The sequence below is a fragment of the Aethalodelphis obliquidens genome, unplaced genomic scaffold (genome assembly GCF_003676395.1).
Source record: "Aethalodelphis obliquidens isolate GAN/ISIS:26980383/991018 unplaced genomic scaffold, ASM367639v1 scaffold89, whole genome shotgun sequence".
Classification (NCBI taxonomy): Eukaryota; Metazoa; Chordata; class Mammalia; order Artiodactyla; family Delphinidae; genus Aethalodelphis; species Aethalodelphis obliquidens.
Genome location: NW_020838033.1, coordinates 5,804,657 through 5,828,631, shown reverse-complemented (window position 1 = coordinate 5,828,631; position 23,975 = coordinate 5,804,657). Strand labels below are relative to the sequence as shown.

At 46.5% G+C, this 23,975-nt stretch overlaps 1 protein-coding gene across 4 annotated transcripts in view; it reads left to right on the top strand.

Moving 5' to 3' along the window:
- STAT3 (signal transducer and activator of transcription 3) overlaps positions 1–23,426 on the top strand; it is a 64,549-nt gene extending 41,123 nt beyond the window's left edge. Inside the window, exons 5-24 of one of the 4 annotated variants that reach the window (XM_027094680.1) lie at positions 3,367–3,462; positions 3,618–3,699; positions 3,883–3,977; positions 4,151–4,302; positions 6,641–6,799; positions 6,960–7,052; positions 7,926–7,985; positions 11,364–11,393; positions 11,496–11,589; positions 11,695–11,742; positions 13,693–13,776; positions 14,518–14,616; positions 14,737–14,872; positions 15,583–15,635; positions 15,878–15,972; positions 16,095–16,234; positions 16,721–16,930; positions 19,974–20,016; positions 20,350–20,412; positions 21,410–23,426. In XM_027094680.1, coding sequence (XP_026950481.1) covers positions 3,367–3,462; positions 3,618–3,699; positions 3,883–3,977; positions 4,151–4,302; positions 6,641–6,799; positions 6,960–7,052; positions 7,926–7,985; positions 11,364–11,393; positions 11,496–11,589; positions 11,695–11,742; positions 13,693–13,776; positions 14,518–14,616; positions 14,737–14,872; positions 15,583–15,635; positions 15,878–15,972; positions 16,095–16,234; positions 16,721–16,930; positions 19,974–20,016; positions 20,350–20,374 — 1,794 coding nt within the window. In that variant the 3' untranslated portion in view covers positions 20,375–20,412; positions 21,410–23,426. Of the gene's footprint in view, positions 1–3,366; positions 3,463–3,617; positions 3,700–3,882; positions 3,978–4,150; positions 4,303–6,640; positions 6,800–6,959; positions 7,053–7,925; positions 7,986–11,363; positions 11,394–11,495; positions 11,590–11,694; positions 11,743–13,692; positions 13,777–14,517; positions 14,617–14,736; positions 14,873–15,582; positions 15,636–15,877; positions 15,973–16,094; positions 16,235–16,720; positions 16,934–19,973; positions 20,017–20,299; positions 20,413–21,409 lie in introns of all 4 variants that reach the window. The other 3 variants (XM_027094677.1, XM_027094679.1, XM_027094678.1) reach the window with 3 other exon arrangements.
- The last annotated feature ends 549 nt before the right edge of the window (positions 23,427–23,975 follow it).

The following is a 23,975-nucleotide window of genomic DNA, read 5'->3' as shown; positions in this document are numbered from 1 at the left end:
GACTCGGTAAAGGAAGATAAGGTGGTCAAGGGCCACATCATGACAATCTTCTTAGTTACTCATGCCTGGCAATTTGGCCTTGGAAGAGCGGTTTGCCACAAGGGCCTTGGGCCCAGACCTCCTGGGTTTGAATGCCATAGATCTGCCTCTTGCTGTGTAACCTCAGGCAAACTGTTGACTCTCTGTGTTCCTCCACTGGGAATGGTAATGGCACCGACTTCATAGAATTAAATTAATTCCTGTGTGTAAGATGCATAGAACAGTACCTGACACATAAATACGAAATAAATGTTAACTGTTTTCTGTTGCTGCTGTCATCATCATCATCCTCATCCTCCTCATCCTCATCCTTATCCTCCTCATCCTCATCCTCACCACATCTGTAGGAAATGGGGACCAACTAAAGAATTTTAAGCAGAAAGCTGATAGGCTCGGATGTGGATGAGGGGGTAACTGATAATACTCACTGTTCACGACTCGGGCATCAGGGAGGTTAGCCAAATGGCACTTGTCTGTGTGTCACTAGAGTTTGCTGTTGTGGAGAAGCTTTATGTTTGCATCCTGTTCCATAAGATAAAATAATCAATTTAAGCCCATTTGGATAGAGGCACCAACTTTGCCATGAGAGTTAGAAAAGCAGTAAGTGTCCCAAGAATGGTCCCAATCGTATTGATCAGGGGCTGGCAATCAACACCCAGGGCCCAAATCCCGCCTGCTGCGTGTTTTTGTAAATGAAGTGTTTTTGGAACACAGTCGCACACATTCACGTATGCACTGTCTCTGGCTGCTTTCATGCCGCAGTGGCGGGGCTGGGTAGTTATACAGTCATACAGACTGTATGGCCGACAAAGCCAGAAAATACTTTCCACCTGGCCCTTAGACAAAAAGTTTGCAGCCCGTAATACAGAGCTACCTCAACCCAGGCCTCACTGTTGTTTTGTCTGTTTACATCATTCTCGCATATTCCCACCTGCCTTTCGTGGGTAAAGCCCGAGGAGACAGGAAGACAGGTGAGTGTGATCCCTTGTCTCCCAGGGCTCTCAGTCTAATTGGGTGATAGGTGCACAAACACTTCAAGGGAGAAAGACGTAGAGGAGGATGTGAGTACTTTTGCTTCGGGAAGTTGAATAAGGTTTCACAGGGGAGCAAACATTTGCACCGGGTTTGAAGGTGAGTGAGTTCAGCTGTGCTAGGCTGAGTGGACAGGGGGCCCGGAGTCAGCGTGGAAACACGTTATGTGTGGGGAAGGGTGGGTAGTTTGCAGTGACTCAAGCACGGGGAGGGAAGGTTTCAGTTGTTGGATTGTGTGAAACATCTGTCTGTGCTGGGCTGAGACGTTTATACCTGGAAGCAGTGGGGAACCAATAGATTTTACTAACGTATCAGAAGCAGGTTTCTGTGGGTAATGACTGATCACGTCTATTTTCTCCCTGTAAGTGCAGTACCAATTTAGAAATAGACATGGGAGTTGAATACAGATTAAAATATCAGCTGTATTGTTGGTAAACAAGACCAAATACGTGACTTGGATGGGTAACCGTGGGGGCTTTATCTATCTATCTATCTACTTAGATTGTAGTATAGTTGATTTATAATGTTTCAGGTGTACAGCAGAGTGATTCAGTTATACATGTACATGTATCTATTCTTTTTCAAATTCTTTTCCCATTTAGGTTGTTACATAACATTGAGCAGTGTTCCCTGTGCTATACAGTAGGTCCTTGTTGTTTAGATACCTGTCCCCTGGGTCAGGTCTTGGGGTGACAGACTGAGTTTGCAGGGGCAGCACTGCCCCAGTCATCCTTATGGAACTTCAAAGGCCACTCACTAATGCCCACTGAACAGAGACATGGGCCTCTAGAACTGCTTCTAGAAACCGAGCCCTTGCTTCTGTCCCAGGAGTGCCCCAGGAAGGCAAGAGTGGGAGGAGAGAGGCACCAGCTTAAGTGCTGGGCCCTTCGAAGATCTCCATGTGCTAGAGTCTTTCTCCCAACCTCACTAATCCGATGAGTCGCTCCCCCTGTGAAGAGAGTAAGGGTGGAGGTCGCCTTCCCAGAACTTCTAAGGGAAGTCTGTATCCTGTGGGCTTGGACAGGGTCCACTGGAAAAGGAGAGTATGGTTCCCTCTAAAGCTGGCATGTTTAGGTCTATTTTGGAGACTTCTGGCAGCAGTGTAGAGAGCAGATTGGAAGTGAGCGAGATCAGACGCAAAGGGGTCAGCAGTCGGGGCTTGAACTGAGCCCGTGGGGCTAGAGATCAGTTGGAGAGATGATGGAATATAGAACCAGGAAGGTTTGGTGGCTCAGTGTGAAATCAAAGACAACCCAGAATTTCTAGTTTGGGAAACTGGGTATATAATGTCTTTCTTGGACTCTCAATTCAGTTCCATTGGCTGATATCTCCATCCTATGCCAGTAGCACACTGTCTTGGTCACTTGCAGCTTTTACGTGGTCTTTTTTGTCCGAAGACGTCCTATTACTTTGACAAAACTTATTTGTAAGTTTCATGTGCAATTCGACCTTTTCAAGGCACCAGCCTTCCCTTCTCCCCTGAGATAGTATCTCTTGATAGGGAATTTCACCCTGGGACAGAACGGTTTTTTTATTATCCCACAGAAATGTATTGGACACCCCCATGCTTTTTTTTTTTTTTTTTGGCCGCACCTCCTGGCGTGCGGAATTTTAGTTCCTCGACCAGGGATCGAACCCTGCCCCCTGCAGTGGAAGCATGGATTCTTAACCACTGGACCACCAGGGAAGTCCCCCTGCCCAATGCATTTATTTATTATTATTTTTAAATTTAATTTTTATTTTATATTGGGATATAGTTGATTTACAATGTTGTGTTAGTTTCAGGTGTACAGCAAAGTGATTCAGTTATACACATACATATATCCATTCTTTTGCAGAATCTTTCCCATATAGGTTATTAGAGAATACTGAGTAGAGTTCCCCGTGCTATACAGTAGGTCCCGCCCGATGCATTAAATTAGGCATCTAGCATCTGCTGTCATAAATTGTTGTGAAGTTTTTAATATATATACTTACCTAGAATGAGTTTTCTGAAGGTAGGGGCTGTGTCTTAGCTCAACATGTAGTCTCCTAGTGCAATACGTAGAGTGGGATTATAGTATGACCTAGAGGTAAAAAGCCAAGGATACAGGTAAAAGTGTGAGAGCTTTCTTGGCACCAAACCAACAGCACCTGGAGAGCACCGGCTGCCGTATAACCACCTTTCCCCTCACAATGGCAGCAGCAGCTCAGGCCAAGCAGGAAGGGTGGTGGGGGTGAATGGGGACTAGACAGAGCTGTTTTTCTCCTCGTATCTCCAGCATTCACATGTACCTCGGCTCCCTTTTTTGGCAGCAAGGGGGCCAGGCCAACCATCCCACAGCCGCCGTGGTGACGGAGAAGCAGCAAATGCTGGAGCAACACCTGCAGGATGTCCGGAAGCGTGTCCAGGTGAAGCAGGTCTAGGGCAGGAAGACTTTCCTTGGGGAAGTTGCGTGTGGGTCCTGCCTGTATCTTCTGTGAGGTTTTTAATCCTATTCAGAAACTTCCTTTTCCCTCTCCCCAGGGAAATCCTTTTTACTTCTGTTTTGGTTTGTTTTAAACAGGATCTAGAACAGAAAATGAAAGTGGTAGAGAATCTCCAGGATGACTTTGATTTCAACTACAAAACCCTCAAGAGTCAAGGAGGCAAGTGAATATTAGAGACGTTAAAATGTCCCGTAGAAAGTGAGTTCGTGCTACTTGAGTCTCGGGACTTGCTTGTTCAGACTCAGGGGAGTGGGTGCTCAGGGGCTGCTGGCGCTTAAGGGAGCCTAGTTACTGAGGATAGGAGTATTCCGTCAGCTCAAGGAGTTTCTCCTTCCTTCTCAGATATGCAAGACCTGAATGGAAACAACCAGTCAGTGACCAGGCAGAAGATGCAGCAGCTCGAACAGATGCTTACTGCGCTGGACCAGATGCGGCGAGTAAGAGCAGTGGACACCTCCACCTCCCTGTCTCACTCACGTGCAGGACTTGGGCATCTCAGGGAAGAACTTGCTTGTTTTCTAATGAGTTCCTTCTCTGGAATTGACTAAAGACTGTGGTGAGAGACGGTCTGAGGAAATGTTTTCTGACTTTGTTTTTGGTTTCCAACCAGAGCATCGTGAGTGAGTTGGCAGGGCTGTTGTCAGCTATGGAGTACGTACAGAAAACTCTCACGGATGAAGAGCTGGCGGACTGGAAGAGGCGGCAGCAGATTGCTTGCATTGGAGGCCCTCCCAACATCTGCCTAGATCGGCTAGAAAACTGGTAAAACAGGAAAGAGAAGTTTTTCCTTTCTTTTTAGAAAGCTGTGCTAAATTATGGTCAGAACTGCAGGCCTAAAGAGTCGCTACTACATTTCAGGGGTGGGGACTTTAACATACTCAAACTTAGTCTAAGGGTTAAAGCTTTTACTTTACTTGGACAATTTTTTTTAATGAAAATGTACTTATATTGCTATATTTTATTTTTTTAATAAATTATTTATTTGGGTTTCTTTTGGCTGCATTGGGTCTTCGTTGCTGCACGCGGGCTTTCTCTGGTTGCAGCGAGCGCGGGCTGCTCTTCGTTGCGGTGCTTGGGCTTCTCATTGCCGTGGCTTCTCTTGTTGCGGAGCCCAGGCTCTAATGCGCGGGCTCCAGTAGTTGTGGCTCACAGGCTTTAGAGCACAGGCTCAGTAGTTGTGGTGCACGGGCTTAGTTGCTCCGCAGCATGTGGGATCTTCCCAGACCAGGACTCGAACCCGTGTCCCCTGCATTGGTAGGCGGATTCTTAGCCACTGAGCCACCAGGGAAGTCCCTATATTGCTATATTTTAAATATATTTGACTAATTGAAATAAAGCTTTTGGTTTAACTGTATTTAACACGTGGACTAAATTTTAAATTTTAGTTACTTTAATACTCTCAAATGACATGCTTTCTATAAGGGGAAAAAGTTCAAATACAGGATATTAATAAAGAGAAGAAAAGACTTTAAAGATCAAATCATGCAGAGGTACTTAGAGTTAAAATTTTGGTGACTGTCACTCTAGATATCTGTTGTATGTATAAAGATAGAAATCTATACATTTCACATTAGCAGGATCATTCTTTATATGCTCCTCTATAATCTGCTCTTTTACTTTCATTCATTCATAAAATCTGGATGGAGCACCCTTGATGTGCAAGGCCCAGTGATGAATAGGCTGCACCAGCTTAAACTGGGAGAAACTTGACATGAAAGGGAACCCAGATACACAGAGCCTGAAACTGGAAATTTAGGACCGCTCTACATGAGATGCCTGTTTGTTCACATCCTCACTAACCCTGAGCTTTGCTGATTTACTGAGAGCAGTTTTAAATGCTTCCTGATCAGGGAACCAAAAAGCTTAAGTCCTGGGAATGGAGAATGTAGATGCCAGAAGGGAGTCAGTGAGCTCAGAAGTCCTGGTGCCGTCCTCCCCCGCCCCTTGCCTTCCACCTTCTCTCTTTGGGGTCTTTACTAAACTAGTCGGGGGCCATCAAAGAGAGGCACTAATATTCTCCATTCCTGGGGACAGACTTAATCAGCCTTTGTCTCCCTGTCTACTTTATCTATATGCATGTTATCAATATTTTGAAACATAATATCACATCCTTTGATCCACGGTAGGTGAGGTTGAAAGGGCTCCTGGGGATCATGCAGTTCAACCCCCCATCTCTCAGGCAAGGGGACACCAAGGCCCACGGGAGTGAAGGGACCTGGCCAAGTTCGCACAGATAGTGAGGGACAGAGCTGGCTCAAACCCATCTTCCTGGGCTGTCTGATGTCCTGCGCTTCCCCAGTCCTCACATTTGGGTACAAAGACAAGTTAGGCTGAGGAAAGTGAGCACCAAATTCCTTATTTCATGTTCTCCATATCTGGGTTCTAATGTTTGTCACTTTCCAGTGGTAACCCGATTAATGCCTCCTAGTGGCATAAGTTTTGACACTTCTTCCTCTATGCCTGCCTTCCTCTTTGAAATGTAAAATTTTAGCAAGGCACTGTTTTAAAAAGGCAAAATAGGGGGCTTCCATGGTGACGCAGTGGTTGAGAGTCTGCCTGCCAATGCAGGGGACACGGGTTCGTGCCCCGGTCTGGAAAGATCCCACGTGCCGCGGAGCGGCTGGGCCCGTGAGCCATGGCCACTGAGCCTGCGCGTCTGGAGCCTGTGCTCCGCAATGGGAGAAGCCACAACAGTGAGAGGCCTGCGTACCACACACACAAAAAAAAGAAAAAATTAAAAAGGCAAAGTAGGGAATTCCCTGGCAGTCCAGTGGTTAGAACTCAGCACTTTCAGTGCCAGGGACCAGGTTCAGTCCCTGGTCAGGGAACTAAGATCCTGCAAGCCACACAGCATATACAAAAAAACCCCCAAAAAAGGCAAAAATAAGTTTCCCTTTTCTAATCTAATGCTGCTGAACTGTACATTTAGAAATGGTCAATTTTATGCTATGCATATCTTCCCACAATGAAAAAAAATGCCCCTTTCTTATGTCAGGGGACTGCATAGAGGTGTTTATACCTGTTGTATTCCCTTCCCCTTCTCCAACTCACCTGTGTACACCCACTTAGGTAACTGGTATCTTACTTATTTTATTGGCAGGATAACCTCATTGGCAGAATCTCAACTTCAGACCCGCCAACAAATTAAGAAACTGGAGGAGTTGCAGCAGAAAGTTAGCTACAAAGGGGATCCCATTGTACAGCACCGGCCAATGCTGGAGGAGAGAATCGTAGAGCTGTTTAGAAACTTAATGAAAAGGTAACTTAGAGTCCCTGTCCCTTTCCCCCATCACCCCCGCCCTCCACCCCCCCCTCCCCAAAATGTCATTGAACAAGAGATTGGCTGACTTCCGAGGAACAGGACAGGGACTGGCCCACTGAGTTGTGTGTGAACCACTGCCCTTCTCTTTCCCTTCCAGTGCCTTCGTGGTAGAGCGGCAGCCCTGCATGCCTATGCATCCCGACCGGCCATTAGTCATCAAGACCGGTGTCCAGTTTACAACTAAAGTCAGGTGAGCCACGGAACCTCCACTTCTGGCAGATACTGTATCAAGGGTCACTCTCAGGGCCAGAACAGAGCTGGTGGCCAGGGTTGTTCTGTATCCGTGTCGCAGGCAGTACTATGATGGGTATGGAACTTGTTGGCATGATATCAGCTTGCTCTTTGATTCTCCTGTCAAAAGCTGAAGAATGGTAATCTTTTTGAGGTTACCTGGGCATATTCCTATGATTCAGGCCCATTGTATTCCTAAGATTCCAGGCCTAAAGTCTTAAGCCATATAGAATCTCCATCTCTCCTGCAAAAGGGGCAGAATAATGCCAGTTATCTTTTGTTCTTTGAGCCTACTTTCCCCTGAGGATTTTAAGGGAAAGAGTAAAGCTTAGTGATAATAGAAGCTAAGAGGCCACAGGGCAGATGGGTGAGGGGCCTGCAGGTGGAGCGTTACTTTCACATTCAAGTCAGAACAGGTAAGCTGGGGTTTGCCCTTCTGCAGTGAAATTTCCCTCCTCAGAAAGGTAGTATGGTGTTAGGTTTCAGGTTTAATAGAAAGAATACCACCTGCAGAGCATGTATTCCTGTAATATTTTTCATGAAATGGCTTTCATTATCCTTTGGTGAATCTCTCACAACTTTATCTAAGTTCTTAGGCTTTCTTTCAGTCCCTTTTGGCCTGATGCTTGACTTAAGGTCAAACCCAGCACTCGTGGGAAGAGGAATTTGGGATTATGACTTACCTCTTTAGAATTGAAGAGTTAACGAATTTTATATTACTTCAACTAGAAGTTGCTGGGGGAGCCTAGTGACTTTTTTTTTTTAATTGGATGTTTTTTCTTTGCTCTGAAACTTTTTTTTTCTTTCTTTCTTTGTTTTTTTTTTGAGATAGATTGCTGGTCAAATTTCCTGAGCTAAATTATCAGCTTAAAATTAAAGTGTGCATTGACAAGTAAGTACTCCTTATCTTAGCTCTTTTTTTTCAAATGAGGGACAGAGAAATGGGAACTTGTATAGACATCATGTGAACTTAGAGGCTTTATCTTCGTTCAGAGATCTTCGTTTCTTTAAAAAGTTTTCAAAAGCCTTGCTGTGCATTGTCATTTATGTGCCTGAACAAAACCACGAAGCTGGCGGTACAGATTTGAGTTGCGATTGCTATTGTGACCTCGAGTTCCTCTTTTTCTTTATTCATTTTTTAACTTATAAATGTAATGTATGCATATTATATAAAACTGAGAATATATGGGAAAATTGATTTTTGTTGCTGTTTCACACTTTACCACATAATGGAATCCTTTTCAGAATTTGACAGTACCTTTAAAAAATTAAAATGCACTTACCCTCTGAAAAGATTAAAAAAGAGAAAATGTAGGTGATATAATTGTTTATCTGGAAATTTCATGAAAATGAATTGGAAAATAGTTACTAATGAAATTAGGGACTTGAGGAAGGTGGTAAGTTTAATAAATAAATAAATAAGCAAAAATTGATTACTTTAACCATAAATTAGCATCAACCAGTTAGAAATTATAATAGAAAAATGATCTCACAATAAGCAACAAAAATAAAAAATATATGGTGATAAACTTAACAGAAATATTTAAGACCTACTTGAAGATCACTGTGAAAGTTTAGTGAGGAAGTGACTTTTTAAAAATGAGGCAATAAGTCATACTTCTGGATTGAAGACTTTTAATTTTATTATAAAGATGTTGATTCTTCCCAGTTAATATAGAACCAACCAAAACGTGAATAGGATTTTTAAAAACTCTTGACTTGCTTTTCAAGTTATATCTTAGATGAAAAAAATAAGCAGAGATAGTTTTTAAAAAGGATTTGTTTATTTTTAATTGTGATAAACATAAAATTTACCATCTTAGCAATTTAAAATCTTGCCCCAAATACTTCTTTAATATCATCAAATAGCCAGTTACTGTTCAAATTTACCTCATATTTTTTCTGTTTTCTTTTTTTTCTTTTTATTTTTTTATGGATGTATAGTTGATATCAACCATTTGTAAGGGTACAGTTCAGCAGTGTTGAGTATATGGACATTGTTGTGCAACAGATCTCCAGAACTTTTTCATCTTATAAAACTGAAACTCTATATCCATTGAAGAACAAATCCCCATTTCCCTCTCCCTCCAACGCCTGATAACCACCAGAATGGTGGTTCTTTTGCTATTCACTTTCCAAAAGAATTTTTTTAACAAATAAAAATTATGGGGGGTGGTATGGGAAACTGCCTTGCCCAATATTAAAATGTATCACAAAGTTTCAGTTGCTAAATGAGTGTGTTACCAGGGCAGGAATAAACTGATCATTGAAGCAAAATCTAAAGTCCAAAAATAGACTTCAGGTTTATATAAGGAATTAATATACGTTTTAATTGATATCTTAAATTAGCGAGGGAAGCGTGGATTATTCAGTAAGTCGTCTTAGGGAAACTTGGTATTGGGGGGATTTGAGTAAGAAGTTAAAATTTTCACTGTCCCTCAGAATAAATTCTAGATATATCTTAAAAGCACAGCAAATGTATAACATAATGGTGGTAAAAATGGCAACCACTTTCGGAAAACAACTTGGCACTTTCCTAAAAAGTTAAACATGCACCTACCCTATGACCTAACCATTCCACTCCTAGGTATTTACCCAAGAGAAATGAAAGCATGTGTCCACACAAAGGGTTGTACAGGAATCTTCATTAATAGACGAGTGTCCATCAACAGGTGAATAAACAGTTGGTGGTATATCCATGCAACGGAATATCATTCACCAACAAAAAGGAATGAACTATTGATACCCACAACACAAGGATAAATCTTCAAATTAATACACTGAATGAGAGAAGCCAGACCAAGAAGACACAGTACATACTTCACGTTGTCATTTATACAAAATTCTAGAAGTGCGAATGAACCCATCATGACTGAGAGCAGATCATTGGTCGCCTGGGGACAGGGGTGGGTGGAGTGTGGGATTGGGGAATGGGTCACGTAAGGGCGTGGGGAAACTTGGGGATGCTGGATATGTTCATTATCTTGATTGGGCTGATGTCCCAGGTGTGTATAGTATACATATATCAAACCTCATCAAATTGTGCATTTTATATATGCAGTCTATTATTTGTCAATTATATCAAAGGTATACAAAAAAAAAGGAATGTGGAAAAAAAAGTAAATATAGGCTAGACATGAGGGAAAATTTTCTGATAACGAGAACTTTAAGTTCTCAAATGTGATATATGGGGAATTCCCTGGCAGTCCAGTGGTTAAGACTCTGAGCTTTCACTGCCGAGGGCCTGGGTTCAATCTCTGGTCAGGGAAGTAAGGTCCCACAGCTGCATGGCCAAAATAAATAAATAAAAATAAATAAAATAACGTGGTATATGGAAAGGTATCTTTTGAATGGTTTAAAAGTTGATCCATTTTAATCTGTAAACTCCCACGGAATGTGCTGTTTAATAAATAGTAGCTGTTTTTCTAAAAGTATAAGTGAGTATATAGCAATGGAGAAGGACTTTTTAAACAGAACTAAAATAATTTTAAAAAGAAAAGAAAACACTGAGAAATGGTGACTATATAAAAAACGAAATATTCAAAAACACAGGGAACACACTGGGAAGAATATTTCCAGCTACATCAATGGGATGCTCTGAGTTACAGGTAACAGTAAACCTCTGCAGAAAACCCAGTGTGGCTTAAATAATAAGGAAATTTGCAACCCAGTTTAACTAGAAGTGCAAAGTTAGAACAGGTTTCTGACGGTGAGATCAGTGACTCAGTTGATGTCATCAAGGACTCAGAATCTTCCGTCTCTCTTCTCTGCCACCATAAGTGTCACTGGCATTCTAGGGTTGCCTTCTGGGTTGCTGCATGGTTGCTTGTGGTAGCTAAGGCCACATGCCTCCTTGCTCATGTTCAGCTGAAGCTATGGAATGTAAGTACAGCCTGAGAGAGAATCCTTCCTAATCTGATTGAGACAGTAAAGGTCCTGTCCTCACCCCTGGACTGCTGCACTGTGGGCATGCTCTGTTCTGGTGAGCTTAATGATCAGGGTCCCCTGGAGGTGGGGATGGGAAAGATACTTGACAGAGTCAAGGTTCTGTTAGGAAGAGGGGAGTAGAGTTTGGGTAGGCAACCAGCTGTGTCTACTACTTCAGCATGTATAGGGTTGTTAATTTCACATAGAAAATGTAATTGAGTCATTCACAGAAATCCCCAGGAGAACAGCAGTTTTTCCATCAGAATAAATTATAGGTGTTCAAAGTAGTCTTTTGAAGAAACTCAGGGCCTTTTTTGTTACCACTGGTTTGTGTTCTTAACAGAGACTCCGGGGATGTTGCAGCTCTCAGAGGGTAAGTTCAGCCTGGAGGCTTCCTTGTGTTCCCGTTTAATCTAACTTTGTCCTCTGACCACTCGCTCACCTATGTGGTTGGTTTTTTTCTCCTGTGATTCAGATCCCGGAAATTTAACATCCTGGGCACAAACACGAAAGTGATGAACATGGAAGAGTCTAACAACGGCAGCCTCTCCGCAGAGTTCAAACACTTGGTACACGGGAGAAGCCTGGACTCACCTTCTCCCAGGGCCTCTGGCAGGGGGAGTGGTTAGGGGAGAGCCTCAGGTGACAGGGGATGCTCTTTGCTTTTCTTACAGACCCTGAGAGAGCAGAGATGTGGTAACGGGGGCCGAGCCAACTGCGACGTAAGTTTTGTTGGGGATGAAAGCCAACTACAGGAGGGTTTTCTTTGAGCAGGAGAGAAAAAGAGCCTTCTTACTGCCCAGAAGTAGAGACACCTGACCAGCTGCAGTCACCACAGGCCAACATGACACATCAGAAGTCACTCATGCCTTGGAGTACTCTGGCTCGGAGCACTTCCTTGATTGTCCGGGGAGTTAGCTCATCATTAAGGAGTGGAAAGTCCCTTGCCCACACCCGTGTAGTGGAAAAGAAGCCTTCCACCTTGCCTGGGGCTTTCCAAATTCCCCTTCCATCTTCTGTGCGCTGACATGGCTTGGCCCAGCTTTTGGTGACCTGTTTTGGTCACTGAGGTGGGATGGAAGGTTTCAACAAATCCGAATTAAACACTTTACCAAAAGAAAAAGAACAAGGCAATACGAATCCCCTTATTTCTTCTCTGCCTCCCATTTATTCAGATTATTGGACTCTTAGTGTTAGGAATAAACTTAAGGGACTTCCCTGGCGGTCCAGTGGTTAAGAATCAGGGCTTTCACTGCCATGGGCCTGGGTTTGATCCCTGGTTGGGGAACTAAGATCCCATAAGTCACGTGGCATGGCCAAAAAAGAAAAAAAAAAGAATAAACTTAAAAAAAAAAAGGTAAATGTGACCAAAAACTAGTTTTAAATATTTTTTAAATAAAACTGTGACACCCTATTCTTTTTCTGATATTTGTCCCCTGAGCTATTCTTACCCTCTTCTCTAGAAAGTAGCAGGCTTTTTGAAAAAAAAAAAACAAAAAAAATTGAATTTATAATACTTGACAGCAGTTAAAAAGTGAGGTATGCAATGATACAGGAAAATGTATGTGGCATATTTATTTAGGAAAAAAAGATGTAAAATAATTTGAGTAGTATATTAGTATATTTGTTTAAAAAAACTTACACTGTATTTTGTCTATTCATGTCTGCATTACAGAATTCTAGAGGAATATCTACCAAACAGTGCTGCTGTTCTTATCCAAGGCTACTCTGTACTATCTCTGTAATATTTGCATTTAAACTGAACGTGTATTACTTTTGTAATTAGAAAAAGCATTTTAAATATGAATTGGAATTTCTAATAATTCATTGGCAATTCTCATTCAAAATAATGTCGCTATATTGCTGGTGGGAGTATAAATTGTTACAGTCACTTTGGAAAACAATTGGGCATTATAAAAATGAACATACCCTGTAAACCAACAGTGCCACTCCCAGGATTTAACAATAGAGGAATCTTTGCACATAGGTAGCAGGAGATATGTGCAAAATGTCAGAGCAGCCTGATTATAAGCCCTAAATACAAACCAAATGCCATCAGCACTAGAGTGGATAAGTGATCTGCAGTATGGTCAGGTGATGGAATACTATACAGCTGTGAAAATGGAGAAATTGCAGGTGCACGCAGCTACATGGATGTGAAAAGCAAGTCACAAAAGAATACACAGGGTGTGATTCCATATGTATAAGATGGAACTAAACAAACTAAACCACACATACATTGTTTAGAGGTATAAATGTGGTAAAACCATAAAGAAGAGCTAGGAAATGATGAACTCAAAAGACAAAATAGCCATTAATTCTGAGGGAGGAGGCACAGGGATGGATGGGGTTGGGAAGGGTGCCCAGAGAACCTCAGTAGTGATGGTCTTTCCCTTAAACTGGGTGGTGGGTACACAGGTGTTCACTGTTTTGTCATTCTTTGTGCCTTACCCATTTTATACATAACCTATTGGATCTCCTTAGTATCACAATAAAGCTAGTAGGAGGTCAGGTTGGGGACCATAGCACTGGAGGGTGATAGTGTTGAAGAGACCACGTGCTCCAGTTGTGTCTGTGGCCACCTGGGGGATTGCCCTTCTGGATGGTGTAGTGGTGGCGTCAGGACTGAATACCATCCTCTCTGAGGAATAGCGTCCTTCTTCTTCTTGTAGGCCTCCCTGATTGTGACTGAAGAGCTGCACCTGATCACCTTTGAGACTGAGGTGTATCACCAAGGCCTCAAGATTGACCTAGAGGTGAGTTCTGTGACAGAACTGGGTAGGGCCGCACGCAGTGGTAATTCAGGACAAGACTTCTTCTAGTTGAGGTTTTTACTCCAGAAGGTGGAATGGTGACTCTTTGCTAAGCACTGTGTTTACTTTTGCTTCTCTTTCTCCCCAAAATCCTTCGTATCCCACCTGAGAGTAAAGTCTTGCCTGAGTGCTTAGAAGATACATGTCTACTCAGCTTTCAGCAAACTTGATATAAAAACTCATATTTAGACATTGATCATAGCTGACTTTATAAAGTTTGGGCAAAACAGTCTTTCAACAACCAATGTCTTTAGTATACAGACAATCATGGCATTTACATGCTCTTTCCCCAACTTTCTTGATCTTTAAATTAAAGATACACCGGAAAAAGCAGGAACCCTAGTCTTTGATCCCTGGGACCTCTCTGTTTAATGGGCAGGTACAGCTTCGATTCGTGGAGGATGCCTTGCAGGTGTTTTAAATGGGGAATCCGTGGACTGTGAGTCCACCGTGAGCAAGTTAGCTTTACAAGTTCCTGGTGATGTTCAGACAGCCGCCGAGTTCGGCATTCTTTCCGCTCTGGGTGTTGAGCTGACTCAGCCCTGCTCCTCCCTGAGGGCTGGAAGCGGGTGTGCTCCACCATGGCCTGTCCTTTATTCCAAACCCTGCGGGATATGCGTGAAGAGGTTTTGGAAGCCACGAGGGCCTTCTGCCTCCCCAGCTCATTCCCCGCTCCCTCCACAGACCCACTCCTTGCCAGTTGTGGTGATCTCCAACATCTGTCAGATGCCCAACGCCTGGGCATCCATCCTGTGGTATAACATGCTGACCAACAACCCCAAGGTGAGTCGGGCCCCCATTTTTCCTGAGACTTCTTGGTGCCTCGGGGCTGTCACAGTACCTAGCGCAGCTCATCAGGCACCGCCCTCTCAGCTAAAGGGGTAAACGTGTCATTTCCAATAGAACGTGAACTTTTTCACCAAGCCCCCAATTGGGACGTGGGATCAAGTGGCCGAGGTGCTGAGCTGGCAGTTCTCCTCCACCACCAAGCGCGGGCTGAGCATCGAGCAGTTGACAACGCTGGCGGAGAAACTCTTAGGTCAGCGCTTTACCTCTTCTCCCCTCACCCTCCTCGGAAAAGGAATCTGGCCCATGGGGCTGTTCATTCAGAAGAGTTTACTGAGCAAGGTGCTGTGCCGGGGCCAGAACACGTGCTCCAGCAGGTCAGGGAGTCAGGCTACAGAGGAGGTGTGCATCCTGGGGGGTGTTTTTATGAGGCGGGAGGCAGATTTCTTTTCTCTTGGTGGCTGTCTCCCTCACCCTTCCAGGGTACTACTTTATCCAACCATCGGAAGATATTTTAAGTGCGTGTTAGAGCTAGAGGCTTGGTATCCCTGTCTGTTTCTTCAAGAAACCGTAGGCTTGTTTTTAATTTTCTCCCTGGAAAAAAAGCCTTAGTAGAACATTTTGCGTGCTACCTGTGCTTTGTCCTGTGCTGCCACCGAACGTGACCCTGTAACTCGAGCTGTCAGCTTCTTAGTGTGTGCTGCTGGTCCCCGGACCACCACACGAGGCCAGTAGGGGCGGCTGGGCTAAACAACAGCTGGGGTGGGGCGGTGTCAAATGATGGGGTCGGGTGTGGGGCGGACGGGTGCACCATAGGCACACAACAGTGGCAACATTCAAATACATGAAAACCAACGGTTCCAGGGCCTGCCGTGGGGCAGTTGTGCACGTGTTCTGTTTGAAGAAATAAGATCTTGATTCAAAACTGAAAATTATACTACTTTATTATTTTTTTTCCTTCAGGACCTGGTGTGAACTATTCAGGGTGTCAGATCACGTGGGCTAAATTTTGCAAAGTAAGCAACCGTGGGAACTCCGTGTGGCCGCCTCACGGGAGGGGGAGGGGAGGGGGAGGGGTGCTTACCTGCTGGGAGGTCGTGGAGGACGCTGGGCCCGAAGGCCCTAGGCTCTCGGTCCAGCGGCCAGTAGCGTCTGCCTGAGGCTAGATGGGCCTGAGGATTCTGGTGGCACCTCACGCCTAGGAAGGAAAAGTCTGGGACGGTGGTGGACTTGGCTTTCCCATTATTCTTTTCTCCAGGAAAACATGGCCGGCAAGGGCTTCTCCTTCTGGGTCTGGCTGGACAATATCATTGACCTTGTGAAAAAGTACATCCTGGCCCTTTGGAATGAAGGGTAGGTTGGAACTCTTGTGTCTGGCAGGGTGCGCAGGTGTGACAAGTCCCCTGCTCTCCCAGCAGGCCAATAGCAGGGCAGCCCTCAGCCCAAATCTTGCTGTTTCTCCTCTTTGCCTCCAGGTACATAATGGGCTTTATCAGTAAGGAGAGGGAGCGGGCCATCTTGAGCACCAAGCCCCCAGGCACCTTCCTGCTGAGATTCAGTGAAAGCAGCAAAGAAGGAGGAGTCACCTTCACTTGGGTGGAGAAGGACATCAGCGGTATGCTTGGCTCTTCCCCACCCCACCTGGTGGCGAGCGCCGCTGCCGCCGTGGCCTCTGCTGGTTTCAGACACAGGCTGCCCCCTCGTGGGCAGAGATGGCCTCGCACCCCCCGCCCAGGCTTGTAAGGCACATCAGGGTGACTTCTTTTCTCTAAATTCTACCAGCTGGAGGACTGGTTTGCCAGTTTTGTTTTGCTGGCTCCAGGGACTAATATTTGCCTATTTAAATTTCATTCTTCATCTCCTTTCTTTCCTACCCTGTTAATATATCTTATGCAAATAGTTATCCAAGTGTATTACCTGTGGCCCAGCTGGATAGCCTCTCCCGAAGCCAGCTGAACATTTCCCCAGCGCCAGGCGACTGGGCAGGATATTCAGGGTATCGAGCGCTGGGTTGGCATAAGCCTTTCCCCCTTGAGGGAAAATAAGTCAGGTAGTTTTCTCTGAGATCACCTCAGTCTTCCCTTCCCATTTCCCCTGACAGGTAAGACCCAGATCCAGTCGGTGGAACCATACACCAAGCAGCAGCTGAACAACATGTCATTTGCTGAGATCATCATGGGCTATAAGATCATGGATGCCACCAATATCCTCGTGTCTCCGCTGGTCTATCTCTACCCTGACATTCCAAAGGAGGAGGCGTTCGGAAAGTACTGTCGGCCAGAGAGCCAGGAGCATCCCGAAGCTGACCCAGGTAGTTGTTGATTTTCCACGACAGCTGTTTAGTTCTGGGGAAGAGTGGGAAATTGTAGGATCCTGGGAGGACAGATAAGGTAAATGCCTGAAGAACCTCTTTCTGGGAAAGAACTTTGTAGTGAGTGCCTTTGGGGGTGGCTGATGGGGTTACAGAGAGGAGAGGAATCAGTCACCAGGCTCTGCCCTCCAAGAAGCACCAGTCTCAAGGGGGAAGCAGCATGCACACACCCAGCCATACCTGAAACACCATGGAGAGAAAGCGAGGGCAGAATTCTCTAGAAACAGGATGCCCAGCCGGCACAGCACTTCTTACAAAGCAGATGCTGGAAGGTTTGCGATTCAGACTTCAGTCTAGCGTGTTTCCTTTCCCCCGTCACGGAACAATGTGAGCAGCGCCAAGAGGGATGAAGAAAGGCTTTCTGGAGGAAATGAGTGTTAGCAGCGCTGGAACATGGTTTAAGAGCACAAGAGTGGTGATTGAAGGGGAAGACAGCAACTGGTGGGAGGGGCGTGGAATTGGTCCTTTGAATGTGCAGCTCTTGAAAATAAGATGTTTTTTAATGTGCAAGAGCCCATGTGCTTATGTAAGTTACACATACATTTTCCACACTAAACCTTCGCTCTCTAGCACCACCACCAGCGTGGAGGGCAGAGCCCCCTAGTCTGTTCCCATGGGCGTCTGGGGCTCGGACACTGGGTTCTCTGTCCAGATCCTGATGAGAACACTATAATTTGCTGTTCTTTGTTTTTATTTAAGTTTTCTTAATCACAGAGCCAGTAGTGGTTTAAAGGGATCCTTTGAGGTTGGCTTCCCTGCCCCAGTTGCTTTGGAAAAAACTGTTTTTGTACAGAGCTCTCCCACACACAAACACAAACCCACCAGCTTCCTTCCCACTTTTTCACAGGAGTTCCCTGTGAGGGATCTCTTGGGGTGAGAAGAACGAGACTTAGAAGAGGGAGTTGGGGCTAATTGGCAATTGACTTTCCTTTGTTCTGGGGTTGAGTCTTGGCCACACTCTAGGCCAGCGTAACTCTCACTTCCTGTCTGCCCCTTATCTCTCCTCCCACGTTGTGCTTCGGTTGGGAGATCTGTTTATCAGCCCCCATCACACTACCCTGTTCCTTCTGCAGAAGGCATTTAGGTCCAAGTGCTGGGCCCTTGACTAATTTTGCTTTCAAGGTCCAAGTTTCAAGTCTGAGGCTGTGCCCTCCCTCAAGCCTCCTGTGTGACTGGGAGGCAAGGCCCTTTCCTGCCTGGAGACCTCAGTGTTTCCTCAGGGGCAAGACTGGCAGTCACAGGAAGGGAACTAATTACTTGAGTGCTTGTCTGCCTCCTGGGGCTGGGTGTGTGCATGGCAAATGGGTCAGCAGGTGTGGGGTGCCGGCGGGCTGCATGTGGGGTCCTCCAGAGTTGAGCAGCTAGAGCAGCTGACCATTTCCTCTCCGTTCCCATCCTGAAGGTTGGTTTTTTTGTAAAGTATGAGCCCATTTTTAGAGAGCTCGTTAGTTGCTCCACGGCATGTGGGATCTTCCCAGACTAGGGCTCAAACCCGTGTCCCCTTCATTGGCAGACGGATTCTTAACCACTGCGCTACCAGGGAGGTCCCTCATCCTGAGGGTTTTATTGTCTCTAGGAGATAAATCTGTCTCCTAGATTATCTTCCCAGGACTCTTCCCTCCTTCTTACTCAGAAGCTCACGCGGTATTTCCTCATGGCTTGAGGGAGACATTCCTCTGTAGAAATGACAAATTCCTTATCTTACAAATTAGATAAGTACATTTACAACCTTGTACGGAGCCATAAATCAGCTTTTAGTCTTAGTTCTCCTTTGCTTCTACTGTGGCATCTCAGGCCGAAGGTGTTTTTCTCAGCAACGTTGATCAGTTAGGGAATTAAACCCTTTTCTGTCTGGGGTGTCAGCTCCCCTCAGGCCTGGGCCAAAATGGATTCATAAGACACCAGAACCCTGCTTTGATAGCTTCTTTGGATTCGGTACTGAGTTAACCTATTTCTTGGCCGAAAATAAACTCATATGGGAGTCTACGGGCCCCTCGGCAATGCCCTTTCTCAGGTTGTCATTGTACTTTCTGATCCCTCAGTTTCACCGTAAGCCCCAAGCTTTATAGCTGTGCTTCTCTCAGCCCACCCCACCCTGCCCCGCTCCATGCCTCCTAAGTGGTTTGTTCACCTGAATCCCCCAAATTCCATGCCAGTGTCTCCAGGGCTCTTTGACCTCTTGCTGTAAGCATTTAGCACTTAAAATTCATTTATTTCAGTCTTCACATTTCTAACTGTAGAGCAAGAATCATAAATGACCAAGATGGGCCCCTCCCTCTTCTGCCTCCCTCTTATTTTATACTCGAGAGAGAAAAGCCCTTGGCCGGATCTCTTAGCTGTTGAAGACGTAAGGCCTCCTGTCACCCAGTCCAGAGCCATCCTCCCCACTGAGAGGCTCTTCTGTGTGATGTAGTTATTCAACTGGGGGGTTACTAATACCCTCACCGAAAAATGTAATAGAGGCAGATAAGTGCTGATGGGAACAGAAGGTGTCACCCTCAGCTTTGGAACTGCATATTAGCCGTTTCCACGCTCTCTTAAAGACTCGGTAACTTCGGTATCTGAGCAGGACGTGGTGCCCAGACTGCGTGGGCTCAGTCCTGCATGCGGGGGACTCAATCTAAGAGATACAACCAGGCTAGAATGCAATCCTCAGTCCACATCCAGGCAGTTAAACTCTTTACATGATCGAGGGGAAGAATGAACACAAGGCTGGAGCTCATCTGAGCTCGGGTGGGACCAGGGTCGGCTGAAAAGTCTCAGGAAGGTTTGAGGGAAAGAACCGAGCTTCCAGCTGCAAGCACTGGAACATCAGAGTATACAGTGAGGGAGGGCAGCCCTGAGGGGAGACGGAAGTTCCAGACAATCTCTGGTCAAAGATGGAGTGAGTTTCAAGTCAGCCCTGGGGAGGCAGCCGGCTTCCTGCTGCCTGGTACCCAAGAGTGGAATCACAATCAGTAAGCCCGAGTTTTCTTCTACCCAGGTGCTGCCCCATACCTGAAGACTAAGTTCATCTGTGTGACACCGTAAGTGGCTTCCCTTCCCAATTTTGCCTCCATTTCTAATGTACTCAGTTATCCCTGGGAACAGGACACCGGGTGAGAGTTCTCTTGTGAAGGGTTGGAACCCTCCGAGCTATGTTCAGTCCTCAAAGTGACCTCGTGTGTTTAAAAAGCTTGAGCTTTTATTTTTCTGTTGGAGACCAGAGTTTGATGGCTTGTGTGTGTGTGTTTTGTTCTTTTTTTTTTTTCTCCATTGTGTCTTGTCAACCCGGCCCTCTCCCCTCCTGCTGCTCCCCATTTCCTACAGAACGACCTGCAGCAATACCATTGACCTGCCGATGTCCCCCCGCACTTTAGATTCATTGATGCAGTTTGGAAATAATGGTGAAGGTGCTGAACCCTCAGCAGGAGGGCAATTTGGTGAGTATGTGGTTGCCGGACTCTGTCCCTGTGAGGGAATTCAGTCCCCTTGGTGTGATGCTCCCATGGGCACAGCCAAGCGAGGGGCACCTGGATTGGTAGGAGGAGTTCTCGAACAGCGCTGTCCTATAGACACGCGCACCCCCATGCCAGAGTAAATTTTCTAGCAGCCATGTTAAAAACAGTGAAAAGGAACAGGTGAGGTTAATTTTACAAATGTATTTTCTTTAGCCCAGTAAATCCAAAATAGTGGCATTTCTGCACGTTAGAGACAAATGAGTGTGGGATTTCCCTGGCGGTCCAGTGGTTAGGACTCCACGCTTGCCCTGCATGGGGCATGGGGTCAATCCCTGGTTGGGGAACTAAGATCCCCGCAAGATGCACGTGCGGTGCAGCTAAAAAGAAAAAAATGAATGAGGTTTTCTTTCGTACTAAGTCTTTGAAACCTGCCCCGCGTTTTTTTTTTTTTTTTTTGCGGTACGCGGGCCTCTCACTGCTGTGGTCTCTCCCGTTGCGGAGCACGGGCTCCGGACGCGCAGGCCCAGCGGCCATGGCTCACGGGCCCAGCCGCCCCGCGGCACGTAGGATCTTCCCGGACCGGGGCACGAACCCGCGTCCCCTGCATCGGCAGGCGGACTCCCAACCACTGCGCCACCAGGGAAGCCCTGCCCCGCGTTTTATAACCACAGCCCACCTCGGTTGGGACTAGTCACATCCCAAGCGGCTCCAGCCTGCTGCGTTCAACAGGGCAGCCTTAGAGCTTCTTTAAACCTGGAGAGTTGGGAATGAGTTAAGGTAGGAAGAAGGCTGAGCCCTTCCAGAAGGGAGGGGAGAGAATCTGGATTCTCTGACCCCATCTTGATGACCAAGGGGCAGGGGCAGGAGACTAGATGGCGGTGGCAGCCTGAGCCTCTGTGCCCCGAAAGGCTAGGGGTGCGGGCCCCGCCAGCTGTGGGGCTCAGGCGACTGAACTGGCTCTCCCTGTGTGTCCCCCCAGAATCCCTCACGTTCGACATGGAGCTGACCTCGGAGTGCGCTACCTCCCCCATGTGAGAAGCCGAGGACGGAAGCTGCAGAGAGAGGTGACAGAGGCACCGACCCATGTTCCACCAGCCCTTAAACAGCCCAAGCCCAGATCAGCTCAGCTCCCAACTCAGTGGTTCCAGATTTTTTTGTCGTCTCTCAGTTCGGTTATCTTTGAGCAATCTGGGCGCTTTTTAAAATAGAGAAATGAGTGAATGTGGGTGATATGCTTTTATCTAAATGCAAATAAGAATGCGCTCTCTGAGGCTGTGATCGGGGGGTGTGGAAGGGGTGGCGAGAGGGAGAAAGAGGAAATGTCTTTTTTGCCCCCCTGCCCGCCTTTCTCAGCAGCTTGTTGTTGTCATTGTCAGACAAGTGCCTCTGGTGCCAGCGGCATCCCTCTGCCTATTTCTGTAAGCTAATGCCACAGTTGTCTCTAGCTACATCCTCCTGGCATTGCACTTTTAACCTTGCTAACGTTCAAATAGAAGATAGGACTTTCAAAGCCCCTAGGTTTCTTTTTAAACTTAAAAAAAAAAAAGTTTTTTAAAGGGCAAAAAAACACTGTATCAGCATAGCCTTTTCTGTATTTAAGAAAACTCAGTTAATTTCCTCCTTGGTGCTTTAGGCATTCAGCTTTCTTCAGGCTGATAATTTATATAAACCCTGACATGAGCTTCAGATCCAGCCCTTAACAGACATCTGAAGATGTGGCTTGGCCTTTGGTTTCCATATAGGAAGGTTGAAGGAGACCCTAAACATTTTAGACTTTTTTTTTGATAAACAAAATTTTTATTTTCCCCTTTCACCTACCGGCCTGTTAGTAGGTGAGGCTGGGCAGAGGGGCACTTTCAGCCTGCTCGCCTTTCCTCCCCGGACTTCGCCCCTGTTTCCGAGCCTGTGTGGTTTCTGTGGGTGCCTTCTAAGGGATGGGATGATTCTTCCTCTCCCCCAGTTTACCTGAGCCCCTCTTGTGGCATGGCTCCTTCCCATGTCTAAAGGTCCCTTGTCCTGTTTGCTTTAGGCATCCTGGTCTCAGGACCTCCTGGAATAAGAGGGAGAGAGCTACAGGTCGAACATGAGTCAGACTGCGGGGCCCCAGTCAAGGGTCTAGTTGAGCTCAGGGATTATGGTTCTTATCCCAGCTTCTTGGTGATTTCCTGCGGCACCTGTAATCACTTCTTCACTTGGTTAAGCCAGGGGCAGAGGCTTAGTGATAAGCTCGAGGTCTGTCCCTCACATGAGGGAGCGTACACCCCAGCCTTCCCCCAGCGCTGGTGACGTCTCCTCCCCATGGGGGCCCCCCTCGGTGAGGCAGAACGACTCGCATTTTCTGTGCATCTCAGAACACTTAGCAGCATGAGAAGTGGTCTCTGATATGGGGCCTCCTCAGACCCAGAGGCACGGCCAGATTGGGTGGTCCATAACTACCTTGTCTCAGTCGACCAGAGTTTCTAGGGAATGCTATGCGTTACACCCAAATTTACCAGTTTTTGAAGGAAGAGGACGAGACCTTCTCTCCAAGACAAACAGGGGTTTGATCGGTGGTACGGAGCAATCTCCCTTTAGCAACCCTCTCTAGATCATAATTAGCTTAACTCGAGGGACCTCAGGTGAGGCTCCCGGCTTCGCTGGAGCAGAAACTAAAACCCTGTGGCTTTTAGGTCGCATGTGTTTCTGGTTTTAACCCTGATTATAGCAAAAGCCCTGAGAGGAGCTGAGACTTGTTTTGGTCCCTCCTTTAAAAGACGCAGTCCTGCAGGACCTGCCTGCCTGCCCCCTGCCCAGCCGAGGGGTTCCCGTGGACGCCTAAGCTACCCACACGGTGGTTTGTGAGATGCTGTCCTGACCACTGCATTCAAATTTCAATGTATACTTACTTAATAGTGTAAAAATTTATATTATTGTGGGTTTTTTCTTTCTTTTTTCTTTTTTTGTATATTGCTGTATCTACTTTACCTTCCAGAAATAAAAGTTATATAGCGACCGTCTGCTGGCACGGCAGCTCTGTCTGGCTGGAGGCTCGGGGTGGTCCCTCTTCCCCTGCTTCAGCTCTGAAGGGGTCTTACAGGCTGAGCCCGGGTCTTGAGAGCAGGTGGTCGACCGCGGCCCCGGGCTGGTGGCCTTAGCCTCTCATGCCCGAGTAGACACAGGCCCGCCTCTGGGGCACCGAGCGCCTCCCATCTTAACATTAGCCGCCAGCCTCCAGCTCAGGGGTACCTGGAGGAGCCAGGGGTCCGACCCCTCCCGCTCGGAGGCAGCTTGAGTGGAGGCCTTCCTGCTCCCTCTTCCTGCCTCCCTCCGCCCTCCCTCCCGGGGCCTTTGCAAGCCGCGGTGTCCTGTCTGGGGTCAGATAAGCTACCTAAGGGGGGTTGGGGCGCAGACACTCCCACCACCCCGGGACTCCCCTTCCGCAGTTGGCTCCATTATCACTTTCTCTTCAGTTCGCTCCGTGGGTCAACACTTAACGGGCCGCGGCTGCGGGCCCGGGCCGTGGGTGGTGATAATTCAGACCGCGGCGCGCGCTCGCCTGGCTCCCC